Source organism: Panthera onca, chromosome B3 (assembly GCF_046562875.1).
Source record: "Panthera onca isolate mPanOnc1 chromosome B3, mPanOnc1 haplotype 2, whole genome shotgun sequence".
NCBI lineage: Eukaryota > Metazoa > Chordata > Mammalia > Carnivora > Felidae > Panthera > Panthera onca.
In genome coordinates, this window is record NC_138344.1 from 62,558,486 (window position 1) to 62,572,244 (window position 13,759).

General features: G+C 57.9%; 2 protein-coding genes across 9 annotated transcripts in view; one reads left to right on the forward strand and one right to left on the reverse strand.

The window, feature by feature from the left end:
• Positions 1–1,387: 1,387 nt before the first annotated feature.
• ANKRD63 (ankyrin repeat domain 63) lies at positions 1,388–5,831 on the forward strand. The gene has a single exon (XM_060618976.3). The coding sequence runs from the start codon at positions 2,463–2,465 to the stop codon at positions 3,609–3,611; it is 1,149 nt and encodes a 382-aa protein (XP_060474959.1). The 5' UTR covers positions 1,388–2,462; the 3' UTR covers positions 3,612–5,831.
• Positions 5,832–7,902: 2,071 nt separating this feature from the next.
• PAK6 (p21 (RAC1) activated kinase 6) overlaps positions 7,903–13,759 on the reverse strand; it is a 37,105-nt gene continuing 31,248 nt past the window's right edge. For all 8 annotated transcript variants that reach the window (XM_060618973.3, XM_060618971.3, XM_060618967.3 and 5 more), the window contains 6 exons: positions 12,428–12,925; positions 12,186–12,319; positions 11,701–11,827; positions 11,462–11,587; positions 10,859–10,993; positions 7,903–9,484 (listed from right to left, as the gene is read on the reverse strand). In XM_060618973.3, coding sequence (XP_060474956.1) covers positions 9,317–9,484; positions 10,859–10,993; positions 11,462–11,587; positions 11,701–11,827; positions 12,186–12,319; positions 12,428–12,925 — 1,188 coding nt within the window. In that variant the 3' untranslated portion in view covers positions 7,903–9,316. The remainder of the gene's footprint in view (positions 9,485–10,858; positions 10,994–11,461; positions 11,588–11,700; positions 11,828–12,185; positions 12,320–12,427; positions 12,926–13,759) is intronic.

Genomic DNA, 13,759 nt, shown 5'->3' on the forward strand with positions numbered 1-13,759 from the left:
AGGGATTAAAAAATGAGAGAAGATAAAGGGAGTGGGAGCTTGACAGTGTGTACAGGTATATATCACATGCACACACACCACCACCGCCACCGCCCAGAACAGAGGGGTGTGGGAGTCCCAGCCCCATAGCTGGGCTCAGGATGCCAGTGGGCATCCCTGAAGCCTGGGAGCTGGAGAAAGGCAAGAAGCCTGGAGTGCAGGGCCCGATGTGCACTTTGCCACTCACCCATCTGAGCCCACTGTCTTCTTTCTGGAAGGGCAAATCCTCTCCTTGCCCAGAACCTTTCCACAGGCGGCTCCTGCTGCAAAGCATACTATCAATGCTCTGCCCAGGCTCAGGACACCTTTATGATTCCCTTAATTTCCTGTCTTCTATAGGAAGGTTCTCAGTAAAGCAGCCCTCAATACTGTCCCCTACAGGTGTTTTTCTTGCTTCCTGGCCTGGCCTCAGTAACCCTGTCTGGAATGTCTTCCTCATTTCCTAGCAGCCAGATCCCCCACAGGCTTGAAGACCACCTCAGAAGTCCTGTCTTCAGACTTCCTCCAGAGCCTTCTCCTCCCCACAACTCCACCTTTTCCTCTGAGCACTGTCTCAGTTTTGTATTTAACCTATGTATTGAGCCCTTGGTGATAGCCTCTACTTTTTTGTCCCGGTCTTGTCTTCCCTGCTTGGGAGGGAAGGTCTCTTCTACCCAGAACTGAACTTCTGTGTTTCCCCGCAACTGCGAACACAATACTTGGCTCATGAAAAGTCTCAGTAAATTCTGAAGCTGGTACCTGATTCTCTTCCCCCTATTCATCCCCCCTACACACACACCTACCCTCTCAGCCAAACCCCCCACTCCCACCCCACAGCGTCTCTGAGGAGCCCAGACTCCCCTCAACCAAGGCCTCAGCACCTCGGCCCTTCATCTCAGGAGCGAGTGGGGTTGCCGTGGTTTTTCCACACCTCCCTGACTCGAGCTCTCTTCTTCCCTTTCAAACGGGTCAGCTAGTAGTCAAAACCAGAGCCCTGTGGTCTGGGGGTGGTTTTGTGCTCAGGAGGGAGGCAAGGACCGTAGGGGAGCCTTGCGTGTTTGTCCCTCGCATTTTCCGGGGTGGCGGCGCCAGGGAACTCTTCACGAGGCTGCAGCACTCCAGGCTCCGGCTCGGGCCGCGCGTCTCGGCTCCTCCCTCCTGTGCCTGTCAGCCGCCGGGAGCTGGCAATCGGGCGCGTGGTCGGGGTTGGAGACGTCGGAGATTGGAGAGCACACTCTCCCCTCCACCCCCGCTCAGAGTGAGCGTGTGCGGGAAGAACAATTGTGTGTGAGTGCGTGATTCGCTACACTTCGAGTGGCAGTTCTCAGCCAGAATGAGCGCCCCCCCCACCCCGTGCGCAGCGCAGATACCCCCTCCCCCGCCCCGCAATTACTTCCAGTTCGCCTTTCGCCGCCAACTCCCAGCTCGCTTATGGTCCAGTTCTGCCCTCTTGGGGTCCCATTTCCTTCCACCCGGACCGCTGGGGGCAGCGAGAAGCCCTCCGTCTTCCCCGACGGGTCCGAGGTCCCAAGTTTCTAAGGAGCCAGGAGCACCGACTCTGGGGTGGGGGGGGGGGGGGGCGGAGGGCGGGGAGACGAGGAAAGACGACTGTGACTTTGGGATTGGCCTGGCCTGCTGCATGTGGCCCCCAGCAGCAGCCGCCACCCCCGCCCCACAACTGCCGCCGCAGCCCCAGGGGAGCGCGGAGGAGGAGCCGCTCCCCGACTTCGTGGCCCACAAAGGGGTGGGGGTCAGGGGCGGTCTCCCCCGCCGCGTGCGTTCCTGCCCTGAAGGCTCAGCCCTCTTCCAGGGCAGCCATTGCCATGGAGACCCCCGAGGCTATAAAGCCAGGTGTGCAGGCTTGCGGCGGCTCCCGCGCCGCTGAGCCCCCCAAGTAAGGAGCAAGCGCCCCGGCGCGGCCCGGCCCCCGCGAGCGGGGAGGAGGCGGAGGAGCAGCGCCAGCAGCTTGAGGAGCGGCGCGCCCCGCCAGGGCTGGAGGCAGGCGCGCTCGGCGGGCGCCACCGTCTCAGCAGGGGAGCGGGGGCTGCCTCGGGTGCGGGTGAGTGGCGCGGCTCCAAGCCACGAGGGACGGAGGGGCACCGGACACGCGGAAAACAGCGGGACAGACAGAAAGGGGCCGAGCTTTCGCTCTCGTAGTCTTGTAGCGGGCCAGGAGCGGAGCTCAGAGTAGCGAGCAACCTACACTTCCAGGCGGGAAGCTCAGGGAAGGAGCAGCGAGACGCCAGGCGTGCGGCTCAGGAGCGGCGGGGCAGCGGAAGCCGCGGGAGCAAAAGACTGGGAACATCAGGACCCTCGGCTGCAGCCGCCCACGCGCGGAGGGAGCCAAACCAGAGCACCAGGGGGGCCCAGAGCCCGGCGGGGCGCGGGAACAGGGGCGCCCCCGTGCGGAGCTGCTGGGCCGCCTGGGAGCGGCGGCCGGGGTCATGCTCAAGCCCAAGGACCTGTGCCCCCGAGCGGGTACGCGCACCTTCCTGGAGGCCATGCAGGCGGGCAAAGTGCACCTGGCCCGCTTTGTGCTGGATGCGCTGGACCGCAGCATCATCGACTGCCGCGCAGAGCAGGGCCGCACGCCGCTCATGGTGGCGGTGGGCCTGCCGGACCCCGCGCTGCGCGCGCGCTTCGTGCGGCTACTGCTGGAGCAGGGTGCAGCAGTGAACCTGCGGGACGAGCGCGGCCGCACGGCACTCAGCCTGGCTTGCGAGCGCGGCCACCTGGACGCCGTGCAGCTGTTGGTGCAGTTCAGCGGCGACCCGGAGGCGGCCGACTCGGCGGGCAATAGCCCAGTGATGTGGGCGGCGGCGTGCGGCCATGGGGCGGTGCTCGAGTTCTTGGTGCGCTCTTTCCGCCGCCTCGGCCTGCGCCTCGACCGCACCAACCGAGCGGGTCTCACCGCGCTGCAACTGGCCGCCGCCCGCGGCCACGGGACCTGCGTGCAAGCCCTCACCGGGCCCTGGGGCCGCGCAGCCGCCGCCGCCGCGGCCCGGGGCTCCAACTCCGACAGCCCCCCTGGCCGTCCGGCTCCCGCGCCCAGCCCCGAGCGTCGACGACCCAGTCCTCGCCGCTTACCTCGGCCTCTCCTGGCGCGCTTTGCGCGAGCGGCCGGCGGCCACGGTCACGGTGGCGAGGCAGGGTCAGGGGGCAAGGGCTCTGGCCGGCACCGAGCACAGGGCAGCGACAGGCCCGAGCTGGGCCGGAGCATGAGCCTGGCGCTGGGTGCTGTAACCGAGGAGGAGGCGGCTCGTCTGCGGGCAGGAGCCCTGATGGCCCGACCACAGTCGCCCCAGTCTTCGGGGACCGGGAGGTGGCGTTCGCAGGAGGTGCTGGAGGGAGTGCCTCCGACCTTAGTGCAAGCCCCCATTGGCCTTAGCCCCCACCCGGAGGGCGGCCCCGGCTCTGGCCGTTTGGGTTTGCGCCGACGCTCCACAGCTCCAGACATCCCCAGCCTGGTCGGGGAGGCACCAGGGCCCGAGAGCGGCGCAGAGTTAGAGGCCAACGCTCTGCCCCATTCGGGGCCTGGGCCTCAGCCTTGGCAGGCAGGCACAGAGGCCATGGTGCTGCACTCTCAGCGGTAAACAGCGTCGAGGTTGAGCCCTGCACCCCCTGCTCTTAATGTCTCGCCTCCACTGGGATTTCTCTCTTCCAGGTCCTTCATTTAACTGGCAGTTTCCCGGCCTGTGATCCAGAACCTGTCCCCCACTGCCAAGGCAAAACCTTTACCAACCCTCTCTCTGAAAAGAGCCCCTATTTTGTTTCTTTTTTGTGCTTGTTGGTATTCCCTGCCTAGGTCTCTCGCCTTCCCTACAGCCTACCTTTCCTGTCCTGGAAGAGGAAGAGTAGAAGACTGGTTCCACATGCTACAGCCTTCCAGCCAGGAAGATGGACCCCCTACTCTGAGCCCTAAGGCTCAGTTCTGAGTCTTGTGGGACTCCAGCCCGGACACTTCCTCCTGGCCAGTCTCCCACACCCTAGTAGCCAGGCAGCAGAAGAGTTGACTTGTAGAACAAAGGCCTAGCCTCCCCCCTCTGCATAGTGATAAGACAGTAATTCGCGTGACCTAAGTCTCCCTTCCTCTTAAGTGTTGGAGAAGGAGAGCAAGGAGACTGGCCTCTGAGCCCTTCTGGACAGGAGGGCTGATTGTGAAGGAGTCTGAAGGTTACGTTTTTCTGGGGAGAAACTTCTGCCTCCAGACAATGAGAGCATATTTGGGGGTGGCAGAGGCCTTGGTATTGAATGCTGGTTGTCTTCTGAAACAGCTCCTGGGTGATTCCAGCTCCCCGTGCCTCTGGCCGACCCAGGATTCAACTTCATTGATGATGGGGGGTCATTGCCCCACACTAACCCCTACCCAGCCCAGCTCCCAGCACCTGAGCCAGCCTGTACTTCAGCTCGGGGGCATTTGAGTTTTATCTTTGAGGTCGTGTCTCTCGTGACCCAGCCTTACTTCTGCTAACTGTTAGAGGCCTGAAATGAAAGGACTTGGCACTTCCCCGCCCCCACCACCTCCCAGTTCCCCCCGTCCCGCATGTGGGTGCCATGTGGGTGCTCCCGCAGGGTGGAATGGTTGCGAAGGCTTGGCTTAATTGTATTTCTTCCAATCCTCAAAGAACTCGTGTTTTGAGTCTTTGTATATGAAGCAGAAAGCAGCGGGTCTGATCCGAGGCTTAAGAACCTGACAATGTCTCTTTAAATAGAAGCTCTGCGAGGGGGATAATTGACTGAAGTGTTTGCCACGTTGAACGGCGGCGCGAGGGAGTCGGGAAGCCCACACGAGCCGCAGGTCCGGGTTTAAATTACATCAAACTCTGGCGAGAGCTGGAAGGGGGCTGTTAAAGGGCTCCTACTTCTCGCTGGGCTGTTAATGGAGGGCAGGGCGGATGGTAGATGCTGGAGGTCGAGACCAAGGACCCCTGCCTCTGCCCCAGCGCGTGGGACGCAGGCCGGGCAAAGCTTCATTACTGGGCAGATTAGTGAGTCAGAGGCAACCGTGGAGAGGTGGTTAAAAGCCCTTTTCCGGCGTGGTCCTTCCTCTCCTCCCCTCCCCTGCCTCCTCTTTGTGCTGGCCTAAGAGGGGGATTCTAGGAGGTCGGGTGAACGCGTGCCCTAGGACCCTGCGGAAAACCCTAGCACAGGTACCTGTGCACCCAGCCCGCGGGATGGCTGCGCTTGGGGGCTTTTTTTGTGAACCCCGAAGGTTGAGCGTGCAGCGCCTCACCCGTCTGAGGTGGGGGCTTTTCAAGGCGTCGATCTAAAACGCCTTTGCAGAACGAAAGGTTTCTCACCATAACTCTAAGGGGACTGCCCAGAGAGAATGATCTCTGCTGAGAAGCTGGGTCGGGGGGGGGGGGGGGTAGTGAGTGGGCGTTGTATAGATGTCAGACACCTTCCCAATCCTTCTGCCCCTCAAAAGTCAGCCACCCCACCCCACCCCGCACTGGACGTGATCTCTGGTGCCCCCTGGTGGCAGCGCTGCGCCTACCTCGCGGCGCCCTGGCTCGGGGTTCAGACTTTTTCTGGTTTTACTTGGGATCACGGCAATGTACTTCTCCCTCCGTGTGCATTTACCCATGGACTCCCCTTACTCTTGTAGTATATTAAATCCGGATACTTGAAGCCATTTCCCAGCAGTGGAGTGAGGGACAGTAAACAAAAAACCCGGATTTGGAGTAGCAGAAGCCCAGACCCTTCTTCACTAAGGACCCCAAGATCTTCCAAATTAAGGCTCCCAAGTCCAGAGAGTTCCTGCTCTCTTCTGAAAAACAGGGGCTTCCAACCCCTTCTTTATAATTTCTGAACCTTGGTGGGGCGCCTGGGTGGCTCAGTCGGTTAAGCGGCCGACTTTGGCTCAGGTCATGATCTCACAGTTTGTGAGTTCGAGCCCCGCGTCGGGCTCTGTGCTGATGGCTTGGAGCCTGTTTCAGATTCTGTATCTCCCTTTCTCTCTGCCCCTCCCCTGCTCATGCTCTGTCTCTCTCTGTCTCAAAAATAAATAAACATTTAAAAAAAAATAATTTCTGAACCTTGGGACCTGCATTGTTTTCTTCTGATGAGATTTGCTTTCGTTTTGGGGGTGTATTGCCCTCCTCTCATTCCTTTCTCCCCAGACATCTGCCTCTCCTTAGTCCCACTGTCTGGGTGGTGGGTGAAGGATACAGAAGCACCTGAAAAGCCAGGTGGAGAGGATCTGGGGTGGGATGGGGGATAACTGGACATCCCAAGCACAAACTCTTGCCCCCCCGCCCCCCACTCCGGCCGATCCCTGCTTGTTCACTTATTCCCTTTCTGACTGTGTTTAATTTCCACGGTGTTTTTAATGGTGTAAGAATACAAGTATTTTGACTTCTTCAAAACACTGTAAGGTCTGGGGTGAACATTAGGTTGATGGTGCTGTCATCTTTCAAATGTTGCTGACCTGTGGCTTTCTGGTTGAATGTCACCCTGGGCCTTCCTTATTGAGTAAACAATCATGAGGGCTCCTCTCCACGGAGGTGCCAAGGGCTTGGTGGTTGAAAGCATTGTTTCTAAAAGACCACAGCAGATCTTTCCTGTCTGCAATGAACTGTGTGTGACTGACTTTCTGTTCTTGCAGATTACTTACTAGTCCCAGCTCTGTGCAAAACTTCTACATCTCAGCACATTTTGCTCTCCTGCACTTCCTTCTCATTGTCAGCCCCCAGGCATTGAGGCTGGGGTCCTCTCTAGCTCGCTCACGTTAGAAGAGACCTTTCTAAACAGTTTTCTTTTCCAATCCTTGTTGCTTTCATCGTTGTGAAGAGTCACACAGGCCACTGGAGCTCAGTACCCTAACATCAAACTCAGAACTAGGCTGCATGGGAGGCCAAATGACGTCCGCACACGCTTTTGGAATGACACTGGGCGGTGGAAGGACTATTACAACTCAGAAGAATAGTTAATAAATCCAGTATTATTCAGTTGCAAGAACTGGCCTCTCTTTGCCTCGCCAACTGCTCCTGATTCTGGGCTCCCTATGGAGTGACAAGAGGGTGTGCTTGCTTCCTGTGAAGGTTCTGCCTTCTGTCAGCCTCCATCCCTGCCTGTTCCACCGTGCACTGTGGCCGCCTCCTGAAGGAAGGACTCAGGTACTGCTTCCAACTGAGCTGGTGGGACCAGGACCCTGAGACCAGGGCAGTTCTCCAGGTGGGGCTGGTGTGGGGAGCAGGAGAGGGGAGCAGGAGCAGGAGTCTGTGTGACTCCTGGATGCTGGGTAAGAGGTTTCAGTGAACCCTGGGGGTGGGGGTAGGATGAACTCTCAGGAAGGAAGTGCTGGAATCAGTGTCAAAGCTAGAAGCTTAAAGATCATGCCATCTACCTCCCCTACCTGCAGGACTAGGACCAAGGTGTATTGATTTCCAGTCACTGCACTGCTGCTCCACAACCCCTCAGTTCTGAGAACAGAAACACAGACTGCTTTCTCCCTGGAAGCAGTTCCAGGCCACTTTCTATGGACAGCTGGAGGAAAGCAGCCTCTGACTTTCCTTGGAGTGGGAAGCAAAAGGGAGCAGGGAGACGCCAGTGCAGAAAGTGGCCATCAGCTCCAGTGGCTGCCCGCAGAGCCCCTGTGGTACCAGCAAGCAGAGCGCATGGCCCTGGTTTTCCTGGCTGGGTTCTTCTCCCGTGGGAAGGACAGCTCTGTCCCTTTCTCAGTTCTTTCAGTCCCAAGGGCCTTTCGCTTCCCGTTTCCCTTCTTATCCGCCCTCATGGGCCCACATGCCACCAGGGAGTTGGGTTTTCTGTTGACTGAGTGACCGCTGGGGAGCTCGTATGGGAGGGGGGCACACCAGACAGCTGCTTGAAGTGTCCAGCTTGAAGATAGCCTGGCTCCATTGTCAGAGACAACAGCCCAGAGGTTTTGAACACTCAGTTTAATTTAAAACAGGCACAAGTGCAAACAATTCACAAAAGTTTCTAGGGAAGATGCTTTTGTTTTTAAAACTCTGACCCTTAAAAAAGTCCTTGCAAGTTTTTTTTTTTGGGGGGGGGCCCAAAGCAGGCCACTAGGGAGCAGAGGAATCTAAAAATATTATCTAGATAGGGTCCTGACACCTGGAGTTCTTCCCTGGATTCCCTGACTCACAACATCCCTGAAGGTGGGGAGGGAAGGGGGACAAAGAGACAGGTGTCTGAAGAGGCACCTAGGGCAGATGGTTTGCACAAAGGGGGTGTCCATTTTCTTGACAGGATGGAGCCCCAGGGGGTGGTTCATCTCCCTCAGACCAAGATTTTTGAAAATAATGGGTCCTTGATGACCTGGTTATTGAGACAAAGCTCACAGGCAAAACAAAGTTTGTTCCTTTACCATTCCCATCTCTGGCTCTCAGACTCCACAGTACAGGAGAAACCTGGAAATCTGCGAAGCCCCTGGGATGCGTCAGCTCTCTTCACTGTTCAGGTAGAAACATGGGACTTAGGAGGTGAGAAGCCAGGCCAAGAAAGCAGGTCCCTTCCTGGTAGAATTTAGTGGCAGAAAGGATGGGAAGCCTTACTGAAGTTGGTGACCTGTGAGTGACCTGAAGGGAGCCAGGCTGTCAGGGTGACTGTCCTCCACTTCACACACACACACACACACACACACACACACACACACACACACACAATGTTCTCTCCATCCTGTAAAGTGAGATTATGTTTACCACCAACCGCATTCTTTCTCTTTTACCCAGACAAATGCCCTTCCTCCACCCCTGGCCAGAGAGCAGGCTGTTCACAGTTTGGAGCAGGCTGTGCAGGGAGAGTGGTGTCAGTGCAGGTGGGTCGGGAAACAGGTGCAGGTTGGACCGTACCTTCAGGAAGTCAGACGTAAAGGAGGAAGACGGCTTCAGGCAATAGAAACCTTCCCTGTGGCCCTCTTGAGACCCCAGGGTTTAGAGCTGGAGCTGAGAACAGCAAGTATCCTGGCGAAGACAGGCAGTCTGCCCTCTCGGTGGCCTGGGATGCTAATGTACAACTACCTTTAAAAAACCGCAGCAGCTTTTTCTGCTGTGTTGGCCACGTGGCCAGGAGTGCGGGTCTCCACGTTTCTTAGAAATATCCCTGTGCAAATAACAGAGGGTCATTCTGTAGAAGGGGGTCTCCACCATCCCAAAGGCAACTGGGGACTCTCTTGGGAGGGAGAGAGACCGAGGGGCAGGTCCGGCCTGGCCCAGTGGGCTGAGGGGCAGAAGGGTGTGGGTGGGGTTTCACATTCGATCTTTGGAGAGAATACTGAGAGAATGAGGCAGGCAGGCCCCGCCGGCAGGCTGGCTGCCCAGTGTCCCCGGGCTCAGCAGGTGGAGGTCTGCTTGCGGTAGAGCTGGATCAGGGGCACCAGGCACTCGGGCAGCCCTGTCTGCAGCAGGAAAGGGTGGTCCAGGAGCTCCTGAGCCGTGGCTCTCTCCTGGGGGTCCCGCACCAGCATCCGTTCCAGGAAGTCTCGAAGCACTGGGGAGACCTGTGGAGACAGGGCATCGGTGAGAGGAAGCCACAGCATGGGGTGGCTTCGGGGTTACTTGTCTGCCTGGCCTCACCATCATTTGAAAGTCTTGAATTCTCTCGTTTCTTACTTCCTGGTAGTAGCTCCCAGGCTCAGTACTTTCTGGATCATGGGATAGGTAAAGAAAATTGGCATCGTTCCAGGAAAAGTAGCTAGATCACCTCTAGGGGGTGCTACTGAGCAGTGGAATTAAGAAGCCTGGTGTCCTGGGAAGCTGGGCTCCAAATATAGCCCATTCCTCACCCTGCTTCTCAGGGCTCTCAGCCTTCAGGTTCTGTGGCTCTGCGGGAGAAGCATGGGATTCATATTAGTGATCCAGTCCTGGGTCTATCCCTGATCTTGGGCAAGTTGCAATTTTCTCTAGACCTCAGTTTTCTCATCTGCCCAATGGGCTAATGATAAAATGTGCTTGCCATGTCTTTAGCGAAGATAAGAAAGAGGTCAGGGATGAAGTGTTTGGAAGAAAAGAAAAAAACAAAGTGGGACCTGAAAAGGAAGATTTCTTTATTGCTCTAAGCCTTAGAGTCTAAGTCAGGGGCTTATCTTAGTTCATTCTGTGCCAATATCTTGGGATTAAGCTAAATCTTGGGCTGTTACAGAAGGCTACCTCCTCTGGGGAATTAGTCAATTGGAAATCTCCCCTATATGTTAATCTTGGGGCTGGTGGTGCAGGCTCCAAGGACCAGTTGTCTCAGAAGGTGTCTTCCTGTCTGTTCTCCCATCCAGCTGTGGTGGGGCCACAGAACTATTATTCAGGGACTGGGCTTCACCCCTCTGGGACATTTCTCGCTCTGGCCACGAGATGGCAGTGCCATTTTGCCGCCCTGTACTGACCTGCCCACCAGCAAGGAGTGTCCACTGGTAAAGGCCTGTGAATTTGGGTGGATTTGACAGAAAAGGGTTAAACACACACGCACCACCTTTAAGGGAAAACCTGTGGTTCAGATGTGGTCAGGATGTGCACCAATGAAGGACAAGGCAATTTGCTATGACAGACTCGGAACACTGTGCCTTGGTATGGCTCCCCTGCCAGGTGGGGTAGAGGGGTTCCTGCTCAACTAGCTTCTCTAGATTCCTGGAAGGCTTGCTTTCCATTTTCTCAGGCTCTTGTCATTTGCCTGCAGGCAGAAACTTGTCTGAGTGACCACAGAGGCTTGTGTACAGATGTGGCTCCACACCCAGGTGCAGGTTTTGTGCGGAGAAAGAAGAGCATTTTCTGGGAGCCTCTGGCTTCTGTGGAAGGGAGAAGCTGGGCCTGGGAGCCCAGGCTCTGCTCCTCCAAGCCTCAGAAAGAATGGGGTCAGCAAGGGCACACCCTGTGCACTGACTGACCTTGTGAGAGTTTTTCAGCCTGGGTGGGGGGCTGTCCCGGAGCCTCTTCATGGCTTGCACTGGGGAGTCGCTGAAGTAGGGTGGCTCCCCGTCCACCATCTCAATCACCATGATGCCCAGAGACCAGATATCCACCTGCAGGAAGAGAATGTCCCTGATTCCACTGACCAGAGCTGACCCTTCAGTAGCAGTGTACTGCGGGGGGATGGGAGCAGCTGGCCCCAGCTTTCTTCGGTGAGCTGGCCTCCTTCCTGGCCACCTGCCTCGTGGTCGGTTCTTTTCTGCATGAGTGCCCACTGACTGCAGGAACATAGCTGTCAGCCATTCTCTGAGAATGGCCATCACACATGAGGAAGCCCGGCCATACCCCACCTTGCCCTTGAGCTGCCGTAGGAGCATTTTCGAGAAGCAAAGTCACAAGTGAGAGCAGACCCATCTAAGAGCGGGCAGGGTGTGATGGGCAGTGGGGTAGGGTACTGACTAAGTAGGAATCTGAAAACTAGGGCTATTTTGGGGAGTGGGGGCGGGTCTTTGCAAGGGCCACAAGAGCTATTTGTTCCCAAGCTGCTTCTGGGAGGACTGGGGGATGGAAGGACCAGTTACCTCAGTCGCGTACAGAGACCTGGAGATCACTTCAGGAGCCATCCAGTAAGGGGTGCCTACCAGGGACTTCCTCTTAGGGACGTCTTTGCTGATCTGAGCACAGAATCCGAAGTCAGAGAGTTTCACCTGCGGTTGAGGTGAGAGGGGAAAAACGGGAGTGAGTGGTGGAGCAGGAGCCTAGCTGGGAATATGGAAGCAGGGGGTGGGACGCGGGTGTACCAGGGAGGGGAGGGGCCTACCCTGCCATCCAGGGTCAGGAGGATGGAGTCACTCTTGATGTCCCGGTGGATGACACCTTGGGCATGCAGGTAAGCCAGGGCCTGCAGCACGGCCTCACACACAGTGGCGATCTGCTCCTCGTTCAGCCTGGACAGGGAAGGCCACAAGCAGAAGAGAATGTTAGCTTTGGCGGGGCTGCAGGGCAGCTGGCTGCCAGATTAGGTGCCCCTGGTACCGGGCCCCACAGCTCCTAGGCAATATGTGTGGGGGTCCAGTCAGTCCAGGGCCCTGGTGGAAATGGGCCTGGACTTAGGCTGGAGACATTCTGGTGTTCCCCAACCCACTCTCCTGAACGCCATGAGTCTGTTAACCCCAACAGACGGGAGGTGCTCACAATGACGTGACAGGCACCCCAGTGTCCTTGGCCTGAGGCTGCACAATACTCCTTCCAAGACAGTGGGGGGGCAGCCGGCCCTCCCACTGCCCAGCCCTTGCAGCTGCCCACCTGACTTGGGAGACGATGTCCGTGAGGGCGCCGCCCTGCAGGAACTCCATAAGCACCCACAGCTCCTCGCCCACCAGGTAGCTCTTGTACATCTCCACCACGTTGAGGTGCTGGTAGTCTCGCATGATCACCACCTGGGGGGGGACAGGTGGGGGTGCCTGAGTGCCAGGCACAGTCCCCACTGCCCCCGCTCCCAGATGTCCATCCCGAGCGCCCCGCCACGTCCTGCCCTCTCCTCCCACCTCATTAAAGAGCAGCTCCCTGCGCTGCTGCTTCCTGAGGTCCATCATCTTGACGGCCACCTGGCGGCCTGAATGCTTCTCCCGGGCCAGGCAGACGATGCCCGTGGAGCCCTCGCCGATCTTCACATAGCTGTCCAGCAGCATCCGGGGGTCACCCTGGTCCACCACCATCCTGAGCGCAGCCTTGAACTGCTCGTGTGTCACAACACCCGTGTCCTCGCCAGCCAGGGCACCCTTGGCCACCGTGGGGTCCTGGGGCAGGTACAAGTTGCTGGTGCTGATCTGGGCTTGCCTGGTGCGTGGGGAGCCCGCGGGGGAAGACCGGCCTGGGGGTGGGCCGGCAGCTTGGGCTATGCGGAGGGACTTCTGGGGGCTGCTGGTATCCGAGGTGGTCAGAGGGCTGAAGGTCCCCATGGGCTGGTCTGAGGGCAAGGACTGGGCCTTGGCCACCAGGCTTTGGGTGGGTTCTTTCTGCAGCGGTCGAAAAGAGGAGGTGGGCTGCAGGGAGGGAAAAAGAAACAGAAAGGGGTTTGACTGTGGGAGCGTTTGCTGTGACCTTTCCAGAAGCAGGGGTTGACCTCTGGACAGGGGCAGGTCTAGAGGGTGTCAGACCAAATAGGGTAGGTGCTACAGGCAAGGATTTTCAAACGGAGCAGAAGCCAAAGCTTGGTCCTGCCTGGCAACCCAGCCCCCAGCATTCCCAGGTGAGCAGTCCAACAGCAGCTCTTTACATCCATTCTGCCACTCCTGGGAAGCTGAAGAAAGCAGAGTCCCTGGGGTGTCCTCTGCCGGGTATTTCTTCCTGGGTAATTGACAGCCAGACCCCTGGGAGGCCATCCAGAGGCTGACTTCCTTCTGTGCTGCTGGGCTGTTGCGGGGAATCTGGGTCAGAGGCATTCTTCATTCCCAGGGCGCTGCCACCCAAGGGGCCATGTGGGTGGAAGAGGCCCTGGGTGGTGGGGTGGGGGTGTGGACAGGAGGGCAGCTGTGACTGGCTCCCAGCACAGGGCAGGGAAGCCACAGCACGGGCTCTGATAACCCCACTTGTGCCAGACAGCAGGGAGTCTGCGTGTCTATGCTGTGAGAGTGTGTCCCTAACAGAGGACCATAGAGCCGTGTTACCATCTGAGTGTTCTCAGGTATGCTTCCTGGGCTAGAGATCTGGAATCAGGAGGGCAGGTCTAGCCAAACCCAAGCCCTGGGGCCAGGGGTGGGGAGGTTTCCTAGGGGCTCCACAGAGCAGCCTCTCTACCTGCTCCCAAGCATGAAACTCCTGGCTGATAACCCCCACAAGGAAGGGAAGGCAGGGGCCTATCTCTATGGCCTCTGGTG

What these genes read in the sequence shown, in the direction of transcription:
- ANKRD63 (XM_060618976.3), top strand. Translation starts at nt 2,463, where the DNA reads ATGCTCAAGCCCAAGGACCTGTGCCCCCGAGCGGGTACGCGCACCTTC.